At 44.1% G+C, this 23,809-nt stretch overlaps 1 protein-coding gene across 4 annotated transcripts in view; it reads right to left on the minus strand.

Moving 5' to 3' along the window:
- SPAG9 (sperm associated antigen 9) overlaps positions 1–23,809 on the minus strand; it is an 828,940-nt gene that overhangs the window by 221,643 nt on the left and 583,488 nt on the right. For all 4 annotated transcript variants that reach the window (XM_053708414.1, XM_053708433.1, XM_053708441.1 and 1 more), the window contains 2 exons: positions 15,421–15,562; positions 3,917–4,009 (listed from right to left, as the gene is read on the minus strand). In XM_053708414.1, coding sequence (XP_053564389.1) covers positions 3,917–4,009; positions 15,421–15,562 — 235 coding nt within the window. The remainder of the gene's footprint in view (positions 1–3,916; positions 4,010–15,420; positions 15,563–23,809) is intronic.

A 23,809-nucleotide genomic window follows, 5' to 3' on the forward strand; every position in this document is an offset into this window, starting at 1 on the left:
GCATTAAAGCAACCTACCAATAAATCTTTCATATACACTGAATATATACTTGAGCTAATATTTATGTCAAAATTGTAGGGATAGCCAGTTTGCAGATTTTGATACACAGAATAATACAGATAAACAATCTTTCAATATTAAGATACGGAGAGCCATTCCTACACGCATACAGGTAAAAACCAAACCAGAGGCTCCACGAACAGGACAGAGACTGCCTAACTCTTTCAAATAGGGAGTGTGGAGGATAAACTATTTATCCCTTACCTCACAGGGGGGGGGGGGAAGGCGGCAGCCTCAGGGTTGGTGATGAAGTCCCCTTTCTTGGATGAGCCATGTAACCTAAATCATATTTGGTGTAAATGTTCTCCTCCTCACATCTTATATTATCAGTAGGAGACCACCATAATTTTCACGGAACTGACTCATTACATTTGTATGTGCAAAAGAGTCCCAGGAGAGGTATAATAAGGGCTCTAGGGATGTTATCTTTAGGAAATATATAATTACAGGAAATAATTAACTAGATTGATTCACTAACAGATACATAATGAGTCTAAACATGAAGATCCTTACTTAGAATACTTATTTATCAGTTTAAATCGACACTGAAGTGGTAATGCATAGATAGCACTCTCATAACATTTAGTCCCACATATAGTCTTTGTCAAGCTATCCAGCACATAGAGTGCAGTGTTAGATCAGCCCTAGGGCTTCATAAAAACAGTATATACCGTTCAGCAACTGGACTCTTAATAAACTGTAAAATTAAAATCGCCAGACATCACATCAGCGAAACGTCAATGTCCTGTAACTCAAATCAGCATTGAGTGTTTCTCTTCAGCCTACTCCTGTCCTGCAGGCCGGTGATAAAGCTGCATGGCCATGCTCCACACAGCCCGTTGGGGCAGTTTCAATCGCAGCTAGTCTCCTAAACAAGAGCTTGGGCAAGATCAAAGATGGCTGACCTGCACTGAATCCCAGCAAAGGGGAGCGCTGAATATTCTTTTCCTGCCAACCCACGGCACGTTGTGGTCTCTGGGACTCCAATGTACCTTCCTCAAAACCAGGGGACCGAGGAGGCATGGAGTGGGTAACGTCGTCATCCAGAAATAACCCACGCCCAGGAGACCCATCCAGCAGACTCCCCTCACTCGGGAAGGGCAACAGTTCCTCAGTGTAAGTTAGCGTGGGCTGAGTAAATCTGTCCTCTCTAGGCAACAAATATAGGTTGGGCTGCGTATCTCTACATTTGACTCTGATAGGGCCCATCTCCTCCACCGCAGCACCAGAGTCACAAACTCTAACAGACTGCATTTTCATTAAGAGGGCATCAAACCTAGCCAGCATTGCGGTTTCAAAATCTTTCAGCAAGGCTTGTGCTGCGCTATATAGGTCCTTCATTGTGCAAATTATTAGAGTCTGTGGAGTGCAGATAGTAACGGTGCGTAGTGCTACGTAGGGGCTAGATCCACTCAAACAGCAGATCGAGTGTCCATGTCCAGCTGGAAATGATCCTTATGATCCTTACGATTCTGGGCTGACAACGCTTACCCTTCAGGGTGAGGTGAGGGATCAGTTGCGGTAAGGAGTCCCAGGTGCTCTTACGATCTCGGCCTAAGGGCCCAAGGCTGGAGTTCCTCCAGTTTCACCACTCTCGGCTGCTGCTGGCACATCAATGACAGCCTGCCTAGTCGCTTAGTTACAGGGGTGATCTAATACAATTTTGTATGCAGTAATATTAGTTTTTATCTCACTTATGCATAATTATGTCAGGAGCTCTAGTCACACACGTCTGCTCTGGAAGCTAGCTAGCTCCGCCCCTCGGTCTCACTTTTGGGCTATAATTCATTCAACCGAGTGGTCATTTAGGCTTATAAATGTAGAATTTTTGTGGAGCTTTAGAAATGTGCGACCCCCCGTTTTTACCTCCGATTAACTTGTAGCTAGACTGCCCCCTTATTTCAGTTCTTTTGACAGGCTTGCATGTTAGCCAATCGGTGCCCTCTCATACGCAACTCCATGGGCGTGAGCACAATGTTATCTATATGGCACACGTGAACTAGCGCCCTCTAGCTGTGAACAACTGTCAAATTCGGATAAAAGGCGGCCTTCAAGGGTTTATAGGTTTAGCTTTCACTAAGAATACCAAGAGAACAAAGCAAATTTGAAGTAAATTATGGACATAATAAGCTACAAATGACTTTTTAAAGGAAATTTTAGTTAAAATATTGCTAATTTCATTACTATTTACAGAAGAATTTTAGATTATTGCCACTAAGGAATCTCTACTGAGATTGGAAACTTAAAACTTTCTCAGGTGAAGAGCTCAAGAGCTCAACCACTGATATGTAATAATAAACACTTTGAGATGGTAATATAAAAAGATAAAATGTATATATAAAAAAAAACTCTGCAATATACTTTCATTATTTATTTTGCCCCCCTTTTCAGTTTCTGTTCTGGAAGTGCAGAACACTGTTATATTCCACACAGCCATCGGCTGCACACTCTAGTGATCTATGTATAACTGTCCCTAATTGGTCACAGCAGAGAAGGTAACCTAATTTACAACATGGCAGCTCCCATTGTTTTATAGATACTAAAACTTTACACTTATTATATAAATATTTAACCCCTTAATGACCACAGCACTTTTCCATTTTCTGTCCGTTTGGGACCAAGGCTATTTTTACATTTTTGCGGTGTTTGTGTTTAGCTGTAATTTTCCTCTTACTCATTTACTGTACCCGCACACATTATATACAGTTTTTATCGCCATTAAATGGACTTTCAAAAGATACCATTATTTTCATCATATCTTATAATTTGCTATAAAAAAAATACAAAATATGAGGAAAAAATGGAAAAAAAACCCGCACTTTTTCTAACTTTGACCCCCAAAATCTGTTACACATCTACAACCACCAAAAAACACCCATGCTAAATAGTTTCTAAATTTTGTCCTGAGTTTAGAAATACACAATGTTTACATGTTCTTTGTTTTTTTTGCAAGTTATAGGGCAATAAATACAAGTAGCACTTTGCTATTTCCAAACCACTTTTTTTTTTCAAAATTAGTGCTAGTTACATTGGGACACTGATATCTTTCAGGAATCCCTGAATATCCATTGACATGTATATATTTTTTTTTTAGAAGACATCCCAAAGTATTGATCAAGGCCCATTATGGTATATTTCATGCCACCATTTCACCGCCAAATGCGATCAAATAAAAAAAAATCGTTCACATTTTTCACAGCTTGTGCAATTATGGCATAAATGGTTGTAAATGCTTCTCTGGGATCCCCTTTGCTCAGAAATAGCAGACATATATGGCTTTGGCATTGCTTTTTGGTAATTAGAAGGCCACTGCGCATCACACGTGTATTATGCCCAGCAGTGACGGGGTTAATTAGGGAGCACGGAGGGAGTGTCTAGGGTTAATTTTAGCTGTAGTGTAGTAGACAACCCCAAGTATTGATCTAGGCCCATCTTGGTATATTTCATGCCACCATTTCACCGCCAAATGCGATCAAATAATTTTTTTTATTTTTTATATTTTCACAATTTTAGGTTTCTCACTGAAATTATTTACAAACAGCTTGTGCAATTATGGCATAAATGATTGTAAATGCTTCTCTGGGATCCCCTTTCTTCAGAAATAGACATATATGGCTTTAGCGTTGCTTTTTGGTAATTAGAAGGCTGCGAAATGCCACTTCTAGGTTTAGTTTCTAACAAAGAATACCAAGTGAACAAAGCAAATTTGATGATAAAAGTAATTTGGAAAGTTGTTTAAAATTGCCCTATCTGAATAATGAAAGCTAAATTTTGACTAAACTGTCCCTTTAAGTTATAATTAGAATGACAATTTAATTGTTTTCCCATTTTGTAAATATTTAAGAAATGTGCTCACCTTCATTGATGTGTCTTTTTCATCCAAAGGTCTTAAATAAACTGGTACTGGAAGATTCTTCATTTTGTTCTCATTTTGACCTCCATTAGTCACCTAAAAAAATAAAATAAAAGAGACAGTTCAGTTTCTAGAAGTGATTTAAAGGGACAGTAAAGTCAAAAATTAAACTTTCATGATTCGGACAGCGCATGTAATTTGAAACAACTTTCCTATTTACTTCTGTTATCAAATTTGCTTAGTTCTCTTGGTATCTTATTTAAGAGTAAAATTAGGTAGGCTCATAAGAGCTCAGGAGTGTGCACGTGTCTTTAGTACTCTATGGCAGCAGTGTTTGGCAACATTGTATAACAAAGCTACAAATAAAATACCAAGAGAATAAAGCGAATTTGATAACAGAAGTAAATTGAAAAGTTGTTTCAAACGGCACGCTTTATCCGAATCATGAAAGTTTAATTTTGACTTTATTGTCCCTCTAATCATGCTGGTCTACAATCAGCTGAAAAAAGCACAACAAATAAAAGCTAGCCTGTGACAAGCACTGTACTCTGGGCCTCAACTGATTGAAAACCTCCAGTGGAGGCAAAGAAAGGACTACGGTATCTGTGAGGGGTTTTATAGAGCTCTTGGGGATTGGGTGTCATGTGTCTGCATTTCCACAATTCCACCTTTATGCAGTTGCTCTTACATCTGCCAATTCCACCTTTACAGCTAATTCCACTTCCTGTTTCTACCTATAAAATTAAGCAAGCCGCAATACCACATTGGTGGTTTATTGAAGTGTTAGCCTTACAAACCACCAGCTCTAACCTGAGTCTAAAGTATTTGTAGCAATTTATCTTACAGCCTTCTCTGTCGGAAGGAAATCTCACTGCCGCTCCGCTTCAGCCGAAGTTACTCAGCTCTGACGTCACCCCCTCCAGCTGGTTCAGGGAGCGTAGCCACAACACGCAGCGCACAGCATACAGGTCAGCCTTGAGAGCTCTCAACGGATCCGGTTTGCGGCACTTACGAGCAGGATGGATTCTCTCAGTGTTCCTGCCCTCCGCTCCTGAAGTATAACCTACGCATCACAGGGGAAGTTATCAGGTTCAGTAGGAGACTGTATGTAGTTGTTACCTTTACTTGTCTGCATAACCTACTGTGACTTTCATGAACTGCTTAGGTTCTCTTCTCTGTGCTGTATTGTGTTTCCCACTACTTCCTTTTCTGCCAGTATTGCATGTACTAAGTAGTGATCAGTCCTTGCTTATGCTAAACCTGCTACCGTTATTACCTCTGCAAACACTTGTTTATTTAAGCCTTCTACTGTGTACCATTAATACATTTATTATTCTGGTCTTCCCTATAAGGCTACAATAATTCAAGTGCAACTGGAGTTTGCTTACTTACTAGCAAGCAACCAGTTCCACTTTTAAAAATCACTCATAGTTGATATCTCTCACCTGTCACCAGGTAAACCTTACATAATAAACCAGCCCTAAAAACATACGTCATGGAGCACAGAGATGTAACGCCTCAGTTGCTTAACCTGAATCAGCGTCTGGATAATCTGACCCAGGCATTCAGGGATCTGCAGGTAGAAAACCAAAGCCTCGAGGCCTGCCTGAGAGAAGTGTTGTCCTCAAAAAACGCTGGTTCTGAACACCAGGCTGAACCTCAGGTGTCATACCCAGAAAAGTTTTCTGGTGACCGCTCCACTTTCCGCCAATTCAGAAACGCCTGCCTTCTTCTCTTTGAACTAAGACCTAGGACATACCCCACGGATAGGTCTAAGGTCCTCACTATTCTCTCCTACCTTAGAGGGGAGCCAAGGGTATGGGCAAACAGTTTCTATGAGTCACAGGATCAAATCCTGAACTCCCTGGATGCCTTTCTCAAGGCTATCTCCAGTCTCTACGATGACCCCTATCGCCAGATAACCGCAGAAAGCAAACATAGGGGCTTAAAACAATTAAAAGCTCCCGTCAAGGAGTACATAACCCGCTTCAAAATTTGGGCCAGAGATTCTCTCTGGAACGAGATCTCCCTTAAAAATCAATACCGCCTAGGCCTCTCTGAGGAGATAAAAGACGAATTGCCTAGAACTGGCATACACGATCGCTTGGAAGATTTCTATTCTCTGACCATTACCATAGATAGGAGACTTAGGGAGAGGAAACAAGAAAAGTCTACTTCCAGTCTGCCCTCTCGTAAACAGTTGCCAACTCCTCCTACCCCTACCTCGCCTCCAGATCAGCCCATGGATATCAGTTTCCTAAGGGGACCTCTTTCCCCACAAGAGAAGAACAGACGCCGTAGTCTCAACCTTTGCATGTATTGTGCATCTACTGATCATGTCGATAACTAGCAAAAAGCATTGTTTCTATTCCAAAACCAAGGCCTCCTCTTACGTTTCACAACAAACCGTACAACTTCTTGTCACCACCCCTTCTGGTCATTGTGAATCTCTTACATTTGATATCATCTCCTCTCCTATTTATCCGGTAGTCCTGGGTATCACTTGGCTTCAGCTCCATCAACCTGCTTTCCATTGGGATAACCTCTCCCTTTCTTTTCCTTCCCAATTCTGCACCAACACCTGTTTCCCTAACAACTCTGTTCTTGCTTTGACTCCTCCTTCTATACCTACACAGTATTTAGATTTTGCAGATGTTTTCAATAAGGTTGAAGCTGCCTCACTTCCCCCTCACAGACCATACGATTGCCCCATAGAGCTGCTCCCGGGTGCTACTATCCCTTATGGCCACATATACCCACTATCCAGACCTGAACTCCAGTTCCTCAAGGAGTACATTACAGAAAACCTTAAAAAGGGATTTATACGTCCCTCTACCTCACCCGCTGGAGCAGGTATCTTTTTTGTTAAAAACAAGGATGGGACCCTACGCCCAATTATTGATTATCGGGAGTTGAACAAACGTACCAAAAAAAACAGGTAGCCTTTGCCTCTCATCCCAGAATTGATTGAGAGGTTACGTGGCGCTAAGTTCTTCACCAAGCTTGATTTAAGGGGCGCCTATAACCTTGTTAGAATAAGGTCCAGTGACGAGTGGCTGACTGCATTTAGGACCAGGTATGGTCTTTTTGAGTATACAGTCATGCCATTCGGTCTATGCAATGCACCGGCAACATTCGAAAATCTGATTAACGATATATTCCGTGACATACTAGACACCTTTCTTGTCGTATACCTAGATGACATTCTGATCTACTCCCCATCTATTTCTGCACACTTCTCACATGTTAGAGTGGCCCTATCCAGGCTACGTGCACATAGGCTGTATGTGAAACTGGAGAAGTGCTTGTTCAATGTCAGGAAGGTCTCCTTCCTTGGTTAATTAGTGAAGGTCAAATCCAGATGGAGGACACTAAGATTTCAGCGATAACCCAGTGGCCAAGACCTACTACTGTAAAGGAGGTTCAGAGGTTTCTTGGCTTTGCCAACTTCTACAGACGTTTTATCCATAACTTCGCAGCTATAGCACAGCCCCTTAGTAACTTAACCAAGACAAAGACGCCTTTCCTCTGGACTCCTAACGCCCAACAAGCATTCAAGCTTCTCAAGACTAGGTTTACTACTTCTCCCATCCTCCAACTACCAAACACAAGTTTCCAATTTATCCTTGAGGTGGATGCATCAGAGTATGCCATCGGTCCTGCATCCAGTCTCATACTTCTCCAGACTTATGACGCCACCCGAGTTAAATTACCCAGTTGGCGAATAGGAATTGCTCGCTATTAAATGTTCCTTCGACCAGTGGAGACATCTCTTGGAGCGGGCTGAACACCCAGTTGTGATATACACTGACCAAAAGAACCTTCAGTTCCTCCAAAACAACCGGACTATCTGCTCGCCAGCTCCGCTGGAGCCTGTATTTCTCTCAGTTCTCCTACATTATAACATACCGTCCTGGTACGAAAAACGGCAAAGCAGACGCCCTCTCACGAAAAGACGTAAAACCCACTGTCTCCCCATGCCCTTCTACCATAGTCCCGAGGGATTCCATTCTGGGAATTCTCACAAACCATATCCAGGATTTAAAGACCCATCAAGAATCAGATAGTACTACATCTTTATAGCCCCTCACCCTGGGCGAGAGGGGTTTACTTACTCACCATTCTAAACTATACGTCCCTCCATCTCTACGCACAAAGGTCGTATCGTCTGCACATGATACACCTCTTACTGGACACTTGGGTATCCATAAGACTCTAGACCTCCTGCAAAGATCTTTTTGGTGGCCGTCCATGAAACTCACTGTTAAGGATTACATCAAATCTTGTCCAATCTGTGAGACTTGCAAACCTTCACATCAACTACCACTTGGGTTACTACAGAACCTACCAGTACCCAAACAACCCTGGTCCACGGTTTCGATGGAATTCATAGTCGAACTTCCCAGATCTTCAGACAATACTGTCATCTTCGTAGTGGTAGACCTCTTCTCTAAGATGGCCCATTTTATTCCTACAGCCTCTCTCCCCACAGCTCAGAAAACTGCTGATCTATTCCTAAAGGAAATAGTACAGTTGCACGGACTCCCTACCACTGTACTCAGCGACAGAGGTTCGCAATTTACATCTAAATTCTGGAAGTCCCTATGTTCATCCCTCGATATACACCAACAATTGACTACTGCATACCATCTGCAGACCAATGGCCAGTGTGAGAGGACCAACCAGTGGCTGGAGCAATTTCTGAGGTGCTTCTGCTCCAATAAACAGGACTCTTGGTATGACTACCTCGCACAAGCAGAATTCGCTTACAACACCACCACGAATGCCACGACTGGGTTCTCTCCTTTCTATGTCAACACAGCTAGGCATCCTAGGTTTAACTTCTTGCCATCTCCCATGACACCATGTCCTCAGGTCAACGACCTGGTTAATTCCATCAACCAAACGTTCACTGTCTTGCAGGATAATATCAAACGAGCACAAGCCACACAAAAGAGGTACTATGATCTCCGTCATCGTCCGCATCCACCATATAGGATTGGCCAGATGGTCTGGCTAGCCACGAAGAATCTCCGCATGCAGAATCCCTGCAGGAAGTTAAACAGGCTCTTCATCGGTCCTTTCCCTATTACTGCCATCCTGAATCCGGTTACTGTAACCCTACAACTGCCACCTTCATATCGTATCCATCCAACTTTCCATATTTCTCTGATCAAGCCTTGCAACACCGCGATAGCACCAGTATCTCCTCCCACGGATCTGATAGACACCGACATGGAATAGGAGGTTCATTTGATACTGGACTACAGACGCTACCGTGGCCAGCTTCAGTAACTTTTTGACTCCTCTGAGGATTCCTGGGAGCCTGCTACTAATCTGTCCGCTGATAGATTGGTTTCGCTCTTCCATCGCCGGCACCTGGACAGGCTTGCTCCTTGAAACCTCTCAGCAGTTTCCTTGGGGGGGGGGGGGGGGGAGAGTATGTCATGTGTCTGCATTTCCACAATTCCACCTTTATGCAGTTGCTCTTACATCTGTCAATTCCACCTTTACAGCTAATTCCACTTCCTGTTTCTACCTATAAAATTAAGCAATTGTTAGCCTTACACCACACCAGCTATAACCTGAGTCTAAAGTATTTGTAGCAATTTATCTTACAGCCTTCTCTGTCGGAAGGAAATCTCACTGCCGCTCTGCTTCAGCCGAAGTTACTCAGCTCTGACGTCACCCCCTTCAGCTGGTTCAGGGAGCGTAGCCACAACATGCAGCGCACAGCATACAGGTCAGCCTTGAGAGCGCTCAACGAATTCGGATAGCGGCACTTACGAGCAGGATGGATTCTCTCAGTGTTCCTGCCCTCCGCTCCTGAAGTATAACCTACGCATCACAGGGGAAGTTATCAGGTTCAGTAGGAGACTGTCTGTAGTTGTTACCTTTACTTGTCTGCATAACCTACTGTGACTTTCATGAACTGCTTAGGTTCTCTTCTCTGTGCCACTACTTCCTTCTCTGCCAGTATTGCATGTACTAAGTAGTGATCAGTCCTTGCTTATGCTAAACTTGCTACCGTTATTACCTCTGCAAACACTTGTTTATTTAAGCCTTCTACTGTGTACCATTAATACATTTACTTTACTTACTTACTAGCAAGCAACCACTTCCACTTGTAACAATCACTCATAGTTGATATCTCTCACCTGTCACCAGGTGAACCTTACATTGGGAATATTTGCCTCCTTCTAGTGGGTGGTAGAGAAGAGTAATTCCCAGGAGTAATGGATCGTGGACTCTTACCACCTCTATGAAAGAAAATAAATGATCTTTTGTAAAAATGTTATATATATATGTTGCTACGCTCAGTGAGTTTGGACAGGAGCAGGCACATATTACCAAAACAGCTTAAAGCATCCTCTCTAGGAAATTAGAATTCTGTCATTTTAAAATGTAGCTAATATTTTTATGGTTAATGTATTTTATTCCTTCCCATTTTTCTTTATAAATTGCAGGATGGTGCAAAGTGAATTATAGTATTTTGTGATGTTGCATTAATACTAAACGTGGGGCCACAACATTTCTGTTTCAAATATTTAGAAAATAACTCCCATGCTGCTAATTACCATGTATGCCACATAGTACATAGTATGGTAACTCTGCAAAAATGAGGTCCAAATAGTGCAATTGAAACAAATGCCAAACCGCTACATATAGTTGAGTTAAAGGGATAGTATAGTCAAAATTAAACTTTCATGATTCAGATAGAGTGTGCAATTTTAAGCAACTTTCTAATTTACTCCCAGCTATCAAATTTGTCTTTGTTTTCTTGGTATCTTTATTTGAATGTAAGCTTAGAAGCCGGCCCATTTTTGGTTCAGCAGCTGGGTAGCGCTTGCTGATTGGTGTCTAAATGTAGCCATCCAATCAGCAAGCGCTAGCCAGGTGCTGAACCAAAAATGGGCCGGCTACTAAGCTTACTTTCCAGAGAACGATACCAAGAGAACGAAGAAAAATTAATAGGAGTAAATTAGAAAGTTGCTTAAAATTGCATGCTCTGTTTAAATCAAGAAAACATAAATTATGCTTACCTGATAATTTAATTTCCATCTGTATGGGAAGAGTCCACAGCTGCATTCCATACTTGTGGGAAACATATAACCAAGCTCTATAGTACACAGAATGCTAACGGGAGGGAAAAAAAGAGAGGCAGACCCTAATCTGAGGGCACAACAGCCTGCAAAACCTTTCTCCCGAAGGCTGCTTCAGCAGAAGCAAAAACATCAAACTTGTAAAATTTTGGAAAAAGTATGTAAGGAGAACCAGATAGCAGCCTTAAAAATCTGATCCATAGAGGCTTTATATTTGAAGGCCCAAGAGGAACCACTGCTCTCGTAGAATGAGTCGTAATCCTCAGAGGAGGCTTATGTCCTGCTGTTTCTATGCTAAACGGATAACACTCCTCCGACAAAAAGATAAGGAAGTCGAAGAGGGTTTGGCGCTTCCGGGAAAATAGAACGAACAGAGAAAGAGGTTTGTCTAAATTCCTTTGTGGCCCGAAGATAGAACTTCAAGGCACAAACCACATCCAAAAATACTTTGTAAACGTTCCTTCGATGAAGAAGGATTAGGACATAAAGAAACCACAATCTCTTGATTGATGTTGCGAATTGACACAACCTTGGGAAGAAAACCTAAATTGGTTCGTAGAACAGCCTTATCGGCATGAAACACCATATAAGGAGGGTCGCATTGCAAGGCAGCAATCTCAGAGACTCTGCAAGCAGAAGCAATAGCTAGTAGAAAAAGAACCTTCCAAGACAACAATTTAATGTCTACTTCATGCATAGGCTCCAACGGAGCCCGTTGCAAAACCTTAAGGACAAGATTTAAACTCCAAGGAGGAGCCTTAGATCTAAACACAGGTCTGATCCCAGCAGAGCCTTAACAAATGGCTGCAAATCTGCATGGCAAACCTCTTGTGCAGTAACACAGACAGGGCCGAAAACTGTCCCTTCAGGGGACTTGCAGAAAAGCCCTTCTCCAGTTCATCCTGGAGAACAGAATAAGTAGGTCATCCACACCTAATGATAGATGCGACAAGCAACCAGCTTATGAGCTTGCATGAGAGTAAAAATAACTCTCTCAGAAAACCCTCTCTTGGCTAGGACTAAGCGTTCAATCTCCACGCAGTCAGCCTCAGAGAATCTAGACATTGATGAACAAAGAGACGTTGGTCAGCAGATCCCTGCGACAAGGTAACTTCCACGGAGGAGATGAAGACATCCCCACTAGATCCGCGAACCATATCCTTCGCAGCGAAGACGGAGCAGTCAGTATCACTGACGCCTGCTTGACTCATTCACTACACTAGGAAGTAGTGGTAACGGTCGGAAAGGATAAATTGGATTGAACCTCCAAGGCACCGCTAATGCATCTGTTAGCTCTGCATGAGGATCCCTGTATCTCGACCCCTATCTGGGTAGCTTGGTATTGAGACATTATAAGATCTTCCTCTTGCAAATCTCTGCAAACACTCGGGATGGAGAGACCATTCTCCCGGATGAAAGAATTGTCTGCTGAGGAAATCAGCTTCCCAGTTGTCCACACCCGGAATGTGGATCGCTGACAGCGAACAAATGCGGGTCTCCCCCACACCAGAATCTGAGATTCTTCCCTCATAGCTAGGGAGCTTCTCGTTCCCCCCTGATGGTTGATGTAAGCCACCAAGGATATATTATTTGATCGGAATCTGATAAACTGGAACGAACCCAGCAGAGGCCAAGCCTTCAGAGCATTGTATATTGCCCGAAGGTCCATCGAACAGATGCCCTGTGCCATCCTGGCACCACAAACGGCTCCCCATCCTGACAGACTCGCAACCGTAGTCACAATCACCCAGGATGGTCTTGAGACGGACGTCCCTCAGGACAAGTGATCCGGACAAAACCACTAAGAGAGCGATTCTCCAGATTGGTTGTCCAGAGAAATCTGTTGAGAGAGATCCGATTGATCGCCATTCCACTAGTTCAGCATGCACAGTTGCAACAGACTAAGGTGAAACCTGGCAAAGGAAATAATGTCCAAGCTGGACACCATGAGACCAATCACCTCAACACACCGAGCCACGGATGAGCTTAAGGAGATCAGGAGGGCAAGGAGCTAGCTTGTAACGTCTCTGGTCTGTTAGAAATATTCTCATGTCTATGGAGACTATTAAAGTACCCAAAAATTCTACCCTGGTACTTAATACAAGAGAATTCTCTCTAGATTATCTGTCATCCATGGGATTGAAGAAGACAGAGGATATATTACGAATGGTCCACTCTTCAAAAAATGTCTTTAGCTAGACCAAACGGAAGAGCAATAAACTGGAAGTGCTGGTCTAGGAATCTATCGTGGTCATGAACTACCTCTCTCAAACGAGAGGAAGAATGGACCGTATTGTCTCCCTTATAAACGAGGGGACATTTAAAAACCTGCTTAAGCACTTTAGGTCCAGAATCGCATGGAAAGTTCACTCCTTCTTAAGGACCACAAAAAGGTTTGAATAGTATCCCAAACTTCTCGCTGCGATAGGCACCGGGACAATAACTCCTAGAGGACAGATTCCATACACACCCCAGAAAGGGTTCCCTCCTTTCTGGTCAGGAAGACGGGATGAATCTGCCCTTGAGTGGCTGAGACTTAAAACCTATCTTGTAACCCTGAGCTATGACCTCCAGGAACCATGGATCCCTGAACCAAGTGACTGAAAAGAGCGACATATTGCCCCCTACATGATCCAGAAGAGGACCAGGGACCGCCCACTCATGCCGACGTAGACTCGGCGGGCTTCTTGCTCTGCTTGAATTTATTCCAGGACTGAGCCGGCTTCCAAGAGCTCTTGGTTTGCTCTGGCTTAGCAGAGGACACCCAGTCAGGAAAAAGGGAATGAATCAAATGGTGCATAATGCAGGACCGTCCCTGCTATGAGAAAACGCGCCAAGCTTGTAAGCTGCATGGCTCTCAAAGTGAAAGTGAAACCTGTATATTCCATAACAGCCTATGAGCCCATAACATCTCACACATAAAAGCAGCATAAAATCAAATAAACATATAAGATTATTCCCCCCGTTCAATAATCCCCCTAAGGAGATATTAACCCTTGATTATATACAGATAAAAGGAGTCACACTGTGACCGTGTCTTCTTGCGTTATCATACATGTATAAAATATGAAACTATCTTACCAGAATCAATGCCATGAAACAGGAACACGGCCCTTCAAGTGTGACAGATAGTAGCATCGCTTCTGACATGGACTTGAGTAAAGAAATCAGGCAGCGAAACTCGTCAACGCTGATTGCCTATCTCCCTGCATCTCCGGACGCTAACTTTTATCCATGCTCTCACTGAGAGGCTGACAGGACTACTTAAAACTCAAGTCCCATCTCGAAGAGTACTACCCTCCATAAGAGACTATTCCGAAATCGTCTAACACTTCACTGCCAACCTCCTGTGACGAAAGGCAAAGAATGACTGGGGTTATGAGAAAGTGGGGGAGGTATTTAAAGGGACACTGAACCCAAATTTTTTCATTCGTGATTCAGATAGAGCATGACATTTTAAGCAACTTTCTTATTTACTCCTGTTATCAGATTTTCTTTTTTCTCTTGGTATTTTTTTTTGAAATGCAAGAATATAAGTTTAGATGCCGGCCCATTTTTGGTGAACAACCTGGGTTGTCCTTGCTGATTGGTGGATAAATTCATCCACCAATAAAAAAGTGCTGTCCACAGTCTGAACCAAGAAAAAAGCTTAGATGCCTTATTTTTCAAATAAAGATAGGAAGAGAATAGGAGTAAATTAGAAAGTTGCTTGAAATTGCATGCTCTATCTGAATCACAAAAGATTCAGTGTCCCTTTAAGCCTTTGGCTGGGGTGTCTTTGTCTCCTTCTGGTGGTCAGGTTCAGTATTTCCCACAAGTAAGGAATGCAGCTGTGGATTCTTCCCATATTAAGATGGAAATCTTATTTTTTGACTACACTATCCCTTAAACATACAAAGATATAAATTTAAACAAATATAGATAATATGTGGGGAAACAAAAAAACACAAATGATAAAACCACTTCAGATAAATAGCTGGGCTCTGCTTCCAGTCCATATGTGCCAAATACCGCCTCTTTTGATGGATTTCTTTGTAATTAGTGGTGGTTTCCAACCGCACTGTCAAACCCATCATAGTTTCTAGGTTATTGCTATGAATCTCAAAACAATGAGGATGTTGAAAATATGCAACTATGTGATGTTTCATCAAGAACGCGTTGGAAGTTGGAACTGCTGATACAATAACGGACACAAAGACGCAACAAATAAGCCGGCCCTATATTCATTTGACCACACTCATTCCCATCCAGAAGGTGGTCAAAACTGTATCTGGATTTCTATATACTTTATGCTTACTGCACATCTGTTGAAACATTGTACACAGTAAGAGCATCAAATGTACTATAATATGAAAAAGTACACATATAAGTTTTTTGTATCAGTGAACATAGGTACATAATTACCGGCTTGTACTTCTGAGGAAGACTCCAACCAAATGCTTGTACTCTACCATCTTCTTTCTGCACGTGAGCTTTTACTTGCCGGTATTGTTCTCGCTTTTGTTCTCGCCGGGAGGCTAATGTTGCTTCAGAACCAGCTGATAAACTGACAGACAAACATTTTATATATGCGTATTTGGCAACAGATGTAGCATACACTTAAACTGCTTAAAAACATAAATTATGCTTACCTGATAATTTTCTTTTCTTCCGATGGAAAGAGTCCACAGCTGCATTCATTACTTTTGGGAAATAAGAACCTTGCCACCGGGAGGATGCAGAGACACCCCAGCTTAAATACTCCTCCCACTTCCCTCATCCCCCAGTCATTCTGCCGAGGAACAAGGAACAGTAGAAGAAATATCAGGGTGAAAAGGTGCCAGAAGAATAAAAACAAAGACGCCCCACATAAAAGACGGGTGGGGAGCTGTGGACTCTTTCCATCGGAAGAAAAGAAAATTATCAGGTAAGCATAATTTATGTTTTTCTTCCTAAATGGAAAGAGTCCACAGCTGCATTCATTACTTTTGGGAAAACAATACCCAAGCTATACACTAAATGCCAAAACCGGAGGGTACAATAGGCGGCCCATTCTGAGGGCACCAGGCCTGAAAGCCACTACCCAACAAAGCTTCGTCCGAAGCTGAGAAAATAGGAAACGACGCCCCAAGGACACTGACCAGCAGATAGCCTGGAAGCCTAGCTAGAGACCGCAACTCTGACTCAACTGAGCCAACAGTCCTACGGGAAACACCTTCACCCAACAGTCGATCTCCCACCATACACCCTTTACTAGCGAAGGGAACCCCAGCCAAACTCCCAAAGGAACAAGGCAAGGAAGAACCAAATGGAAACCAAAGGTTACCATAAATGCCATAAAAAGGAAAACCTTCAAATTAACCAAGCTCGCAAGACCCAAATGGGTCCTGACAACAAATGAAGGCCACGCCCAATCCAAATAGAAACCACAAGGTTTACAACCAGGTAGCAAAACAGAGAAGGTTCTCTCAACATCCTGCAAAGGATTGGAACAGCTAGCTAGCACACGATAAACGCGCAAACAGCTGCAGCTGGTTTCAAAGGAGCAACCCTTCACTTGCCAGGCAGCAATTCAACCAGCGCCTAGGGACAACTGAAAAATTCAGGCAAAATTACATGTAGCAGACCAAGATGAAGGTAAACACCTGAGTCAAGAACACGCAGACATCCCACAGGATGACACTGCTAAAAGCGGCTACCAAAATGTAAAGTGCTAAACCTCCACTACAGAAGGCACACTCTAAGCAACCAAACCGCCAGACCTACACATAGGTCTCGAAAATCAAGGAGAGCCCAGAACCTCAACGAGGACCAATGCGCCCCTAAGATTCAAGAACAACAACGGATCTCAGGACCTACCTGCAGCCGGGCCAACCCAAGCATCGGCAGGTCCGAAACCAGAAAAACCCCAGCTCAAACAACGAGCAGCAAGAAAGCACCGCCATTACAACAGTGCTCGGATGCCAACCCGAACACCACATAGAGACCGTCATAAAGGCCGTAGACCTAGAGATCTAGCTAAAGGCCCAACATAGACTAAAAGGGGGAGCCAGCAACTCTCCAGATGGACAGAACAACCCAGAGAGCGTACCTCTCTCCGAAATAGGATAACCCGTCTGTCCCAACCTCCTGAAGAAAGGAAAAGTCCAAAGATAGGGACCACATTTCCGAAAGAAGGATATAAGCCCCCCAACAAAGGGGGCCGGCGAAAGGGCCGGAAGGACAAAGCTCCTGCCCCCAGGACACAGCCAGAAGCTGAACAGAGAGAACAAATCTCTAACGTCCTGATCTGGAAGGAATCCTCCAAAACTTTTAATTTGCTAGCACCAGACAAGGTGCCATAGTTGTAGTGGTTTTTGCTAGCAGAGTAGCGAAACCATCACAAAAGTCCAGCAAGCCGACCAAGGGAAAACGACCATAGGCGAGGGCAAGCCCAAGGGGCATCGGCATCCAGAAAAACCTGGCCAATTGTAATGGTACTCATTTATCAACCTTGGAAGGAAGAAGGGCTGAGTCGGGCCTGCCATAATCTGAACCTGTGACCTTGGATCCCTTAACAGGCTTTTTTGTAGTCAGGGCATTTACCCACTGAGCAACCTCACCAGCCGGAACTAGATCAACTAGCCCAACCATAAGACACAGCCCAAGTTTCCTGGAACTGGGGAACTCTAGATTCTACAGTCCGATACGACCCGCAATGGGATCCACAAAGGAAGCGCTGAGTGAGAACCTCAGCCACCGGAAGAACCAGAGCGAGGAGGTCCAAGCCCCCCAAAACGAGAACCAGGAAACTGAAATTCCTCATCTGATATAAAAGGCAGACCCCCGGGAGATAACCATACAATGGCCAAAGTAAAATGGACGAGAAAATTCGCAAGTCCCGCCAAGACGAGACCACCCCTTGCCAGAATCTAACGCTCCAGGGAGCTAAGGAAGCAAAAGACAGAAACAAGGCCACTAGCGAACAAGGGGATACCTCAAGGACAAGTCACTCGAACAAAGGCTAGTCTCAACATCGCCCCCTTAGAATCAGAGGAGAACATGAAAGAAGGATGCAGGGGGCATCCTCCAGCTCCGGGGGAAGGAACCCCAAACAAACAGAGCTTGAGGAGACCACACTGCCCATATCCCTGCAAAGGAATCAACTCCCGAGGGGAACCAGGTCCCCGAGAAACAGACGAAGTCCGACAGATCTCCAGAAGAAAACCACAGCAGGAACAAGTCCAAGGGTAATTCCAGAGCCTTCAGAAGACTGAATGCTTTAGGGTCAAAATAACTGCTTTATTGCACAGAAAACACAGCTTTTATACCTTTCCAACAAAAGGGGGGTAGTTCTAACAAATATTTTACAATGGGACAAACATCAGACAATGGTTAAACAAGATTCTAATCACATCCTGACTTACAAAAGGACAATGAATGACTCACACAATAACAGAAAGACACTTCACACCTAGACTAGATATACAGACACAACAGCAGGAGGTTGCAATAAGCTCAAACATTCTGAGTCGGGGGGGGGGGGGGGTTTGGAGCAGGCAATACTGAATTGGGCTGTCACCTTATACTCCAACAAAACACAATAATCTCAACTCTGTATCAGTTCCCTCCAGTCCTCAGAGTCTCTGGGATTTTATGGAAACTGGGTAAACTTTAGGGTAAAAGTACTCCAAATGTACCCTGGGCACCCACCTCCCAAATCATAGAATCCCCTCAAGTTCCTGGGTCCATAGTCAGTGGGGAGCAGGCTGGCCTGCAGTCCTCTCCAAGTAAAAAAATAACGGAAGCTTCCCCGTTACTTAGTTACCCCGGGGTAGACTAACCAGGTACCAGACCTTCCACTGGTTTGGACCTGAATTAGTTGGATGGCCCAACCCAAAACTTTCCTCCATTTTTGTTTTTGGCCACTGCCACTGGGGAGAGAGAATGCGGACCTCTTCTTCATGGAAAATGCTAAGCTGCTGGGGAGAGGCTACCTCCTCTCCCTGGGACCTGCTTTGTTGCTGGGTATAGAGGCTGGCTACCTCCTCTCCCTGGAAACCGCTCTGCCTCTGGGGAGAAAGGAAGGGTACCTCTTCTCCCTGGAACTGGTTCTGACACTGTGGAGAGAGGTCGGCTACTGCCTCTCCCTGGAAACTGCTCTGCCGATGGGGAGAGAGGTCGGCTACCTCCTCTCCCTAGAACTGGTTCTGGCCATGGGGAGAGAGGATGGCTACCTCCCCTCCCTGGAAACCGCTCTGTTGTTGGGGAAAGTGGTCAGCTACCTCCTCTCCCTGGAAACCACTCTGCCGCTGGGGAGAGAGGTCGGTTGATTCCTCTCCCTGGAACTGGTTCTGCCGTTGGGGAGATAGGTCAGCTACCTCCTCTTCCTGGAACCGACTCTGCTGCTATGGAGAGAGGTCAGCTACATCCTCTCTCTGAAAACCACTCTGCCGCTGGGGAGAGAGGACAGTTACCTCCTCTCCCTGGAACCTACTCTGCTGCTGTGGAGAGAGGTCGGCTACCTCCTCTCCCTGGCTTCCCGGAGCTGCTGCAGGTGCTGGGCTGAGGCCAAGGGTGCTCTGCCCTGTGTCCATCTCTTCTGCTGGAGACTCACCAGTCTGTCCCTCCTCAGAGGAAAAGTCTATTAAATTATCAATCTCTGGAGCCTGTGGCTGTGTAGAGAAATCGACTACCTCCTCTACCTGGGACTCCAGAGATATCACAGGTGCTGGACAGAGACCATTGGTGCCCTGCCCTGTTGCCAGTGCTTCTACTGGTGTGACAAGCTCAGGGCCAGGCTGCTGATCGTGGTCTATCAGCTCATGGTAGCTCATTACCGGTTGCCACTCCTCTGAGGAAAAGTCCAATAAATCCTTGATCGCTGCACCATAGCCCTCTTCAGGCTCTGAGGAATGCTGCTGAACGAGATCTAACAGCCTTTTATATGCCTTTTCTAGCTCCCACTGGTGGGCAGCTAGGTAATAAAGGTAGTCTCTCAGTCCGGGAACTTTTGTAAGGTTCAGCCTCAGCTCTCTGTGTTCTAGTATGTCCTCCTGACGCCACTCTGACGTACTCCCGCAGTGGGGGTCCTGTGTGAGACTTTCAAATAGCAATCCTGGGCTGCCACAGTCATAGCCCTCTGTAGGATCATCCGTCTCCATCTCTGGACACACCTGGGCCACATACCATCGCAGTGCCTGGTACCCTTAATCCACCTCCATCTCTGTCTGGATCAATCCGTCCATCCATTCCTCCCGGGGCTGCTTTCCCAGGAACGGCATTCGTAGATCCATCTGGAGCCAGTATTGCTGCTCTGGAGTAGGAAGGGACTTCCCCTGGTAGTCCTGTTCGAACTGGAGAGCCTTGTACCAGAGTTTCCTTCAAACTATATCCTTCCAGCCAAGTTTGCCCTCTGCCAAGACAGGGCCATCAAACTGGGCCAGCACTGAATGCAATCTCCACTGGAATTCAGCCTCCATTTCCATTGAGGTCTCACTGGCAGTTTGGAACTGCTCCGTAAGGAGGAAGCAGATCCCACCGCTGCCAGCCAATTGTAGTGGGTCTCGGTACCCTAGACTGGTTATACCCGCTAAAGTCAGCTTCCTCCCACCAAACTCCAACCCATGAACCTCCATTGGATACCTGCCACTATTAGAATAACGGCTGCTGCAAGTTTTTATAGCTACCCCCAAGAACATTAGCTGAGACTGAATGCTTGAGGGTCAAAATAGGAACTGCTTTATTGTACAGAAAAAACAGCTTTTATACATTTCCAACAAACATAGAAACATAGATATTGACGGCAGATAAGAGCCATAGGCCCAGCAAGTCTGCCCGACCTTACCTAACAGTATAAACGTATCTAGTTCGTAGGATAGCCCTATGCTTGTCCCATGCATTTTTAAAGTCCCCCACAGTGTTTGTTGCTACTACCTCTTGAGGAAGTTTATTCCATAAATCAATCACTCTTTCTGTAAAGAAGTGCTTCCTCAAATTACTCCTGAATCTACTACCCTTTAGCTTGAGGTCATGACCCCTTGAAAAACAAAAGGGGAGTAGTTATAACAAATATTATACAATGGGACAAACATCAGACAGTGGTTAGTTAAACAAGATTCTAATCACATCCTGACTTACAAAAGGACAATGGATGACTCACACAATAACAGAAAGACACTTCACACCTAGACTAGATATACAGACGCATAACAGCAGGAAGTTGCAATAAACTCAAACATTCTGAGTCTGGGGGGGGGGGTGGAGCAGGCAATACTGAATTGGGCTGTCACCTTATACTCCAACAAAACACAGGAATCCCAACTCTGTATCAGTTCCCTCCAGTCCTCAGAGTCTCTGGGAATTCATGGAAACTGTGTAAACCTGAATCTAAGGTAAAAGTACTCCAAATGTACCCTGGGCACCCACCTCCCAAATTATAGAATACCCTCAAGTTCCTGGGTCCATAGTCGGTGGGGAGGCCTGCAGTCCTCTCCAAGTACAAAAGTAACGAAACTTCCGTTACAGACCTCAATAAGCAGACAGTTTGGAGATTACGTCATCCCCTCATGTCTAATGAGGTGAGCCATTCGAAGTAGAATACTGCAGATTCCTGTATCCGTTAAGGATAGGATCCTCTAATAACTCAAAAGCGTGTGAGTAAAACCTGAAGACACGCTATTCTGTAAAGAAAGGCACAACACTCAGGAACAGCTGCACCCGCAAGGAACTGTATAGGCACACCCAAGGCCGGTAGACCCGGGACAATCGGGCACGAGCACAAATGCAAATAAACGTCTGGACTTTGCAAACGCACCAAAAATATGTGAAAGCGAAAACGAGCTGCAACCTCCGGGGGTAACAAGCTGCCCTGTAATGAGGGGTAAACATAATCTGGGTTACCCGCATGTGTAGTAGTCAGGAGTGGTAAGGAACTCACCTCTCGAAGGAGAAAACCTCCAGAGGCGGATGGCTCAGCAGACCCCGGATTCCCTGAGCCAGAGGAACAAGGCACTCTAATACGGCATATCAAACATAACTGATTGACCTGTGTCAACTGGGCCAATTTGCATTCTTCACAAGTCGAAGAATCTGAAAAAAATAACAAAGCCCCCCAAGATAAAAAAATGCCCTACCCTATTCTAAAATAAAAAATTTACAGCTCTTTTACCTTACCAGCCCTTAAAAGGGTCTTTTGCGGGGCATGCCCCAAAGAAAACAGCTCTTTTTTTCCTGTAAAAAAACATACAATACCCCCCCAACATTACAACCCACCACCCACATACCCCTAATCTAACCCAAACCCCCCTTAAAAAACCTAACACTAAGCCCCTGAAGATCTTCCTACCTTATCTTCACCACGCCGGGTATCACCGATCTGTCCAGAAGAGGCTCCAAAGTCTTCATCCTATCCGGCAAGAAGAGGTCCAGAAGAGGGTCCGAAGTCTTCATATTATCCGGCAAGAAGAGGGCATCGGGACCGGTAGACATCTTCATCCAGGCGGCATCTTCTATCTTCATCCGGCGCGGAGCGGGACCATCTTGAAGCAGCCGACGCGGATCCATCCTCTTCTAACGACGTCCTAAGTCCGAATGAAGGTTCCTTTAAATGACGTCATCCAAAATGGCGTCCCTCGAATTCCGATTGGCTGATAGGATTCTATCAGCCAATCGGAATTAAGGTAGGAAAAATCTGATTGGCTGATTGAATCGGAATTCGAGGGATGCCATCTTGGATGACGTCATTTAAAGGAACCTTCATTCGGACTTAGGACGTCGTTAGAAGAGGATGGATCCGCTTCGGCTGCTTCAAGATGGTCCCGCTCCGTGCCGGATGGAAGAAGATTGAAGATGCCGCCTGGATGAAGATGTCTACCGGTCCGGATGCCCTCTTCTTGCCGGATAGGATGAAGACTTCGGACCCTCTTCTGGACCTCTTCTTGCCGGATAGGATGAAGACTTCGGAGCCTCTTCTGGACGGATCGGTGATACCCGGCATGGTGAAGATAAGGTAGGAAGATCTTCAGGGGCTTAGTGTTAGGTTTTTTAAGGGGCGTTTGGGTTAGATTAGGGGTATGTGGGTGGTGGGTTGTAATGTTGGGGGGGGGTATTTTATGTTTTTTTACAGGCAAAAGAGCTGTTTTCTTTGGGGCATGCCCAGCAAAAGGCTCTTTTAAGGGCTGGTAAGGTAAAAGAGCTGTAAAATTTTTATTTTAGAATAAGGTAGGGCATTTTTTTATTTTGGGGGGCTTTATTTTTTTAGGGGGCTTAGAGTAGGTGTAATTAGTTTAAAATTCTTGTAATCTTTTTTTATTTTTTGTAATTTAGGGTTTGTGTTTTTTTGTAATTTAGTGGGTTTTTTTTTGTAATTTAGTTTGATTTAATTGTAGATAATTGTAGATAGTTTATTTAATTAATTTATTGATAGTGTAGTGTTAGGTTTAATTGTAACTTAGGTTAGGCTTTATTTTACAGGTAATTTTGTAATTATTTTAACTAGGTAGCTATTAAATAGTTATTAACTATTTAATAGCTATTGTACCTGGTTAAAATAAATACAAAGTTGCCTGTAAAATAAATATTAATCCTAAAATAGCTACAATATAATTATTATTTATATTGTAGCTATATTAGGGTTTATTTTACAGGTAAGTATTTAGCTTTAAATAGGATTCATTTTTTTAATAAGATTTATTTCGTTAGAATAAAATTATATTTAACTTAGGGGGGTGTTAGGGTTAGGCTTAGCTTTAGGGGTTAATACATTTATTAGAGTAGCGGCGAGGTCCGGTCGGCAGATTAGGGGTAAATACTTGAAGTTAGGTCTCGGCGATGT

The sequence above is a fragment of the Bombina bombina genome, chromosome 1, assembly GCF_027579735.1.
Source record: "Bombina bombina isolate aBomBom1 chromosome 1, aBomBom1.pri, whole genome shotgun sequence".
NCBI lineage: Eukaryota > Metazoa > Chordata > Amphibia > Anura > Bombinatoridae > Bombina > Bombina bombina.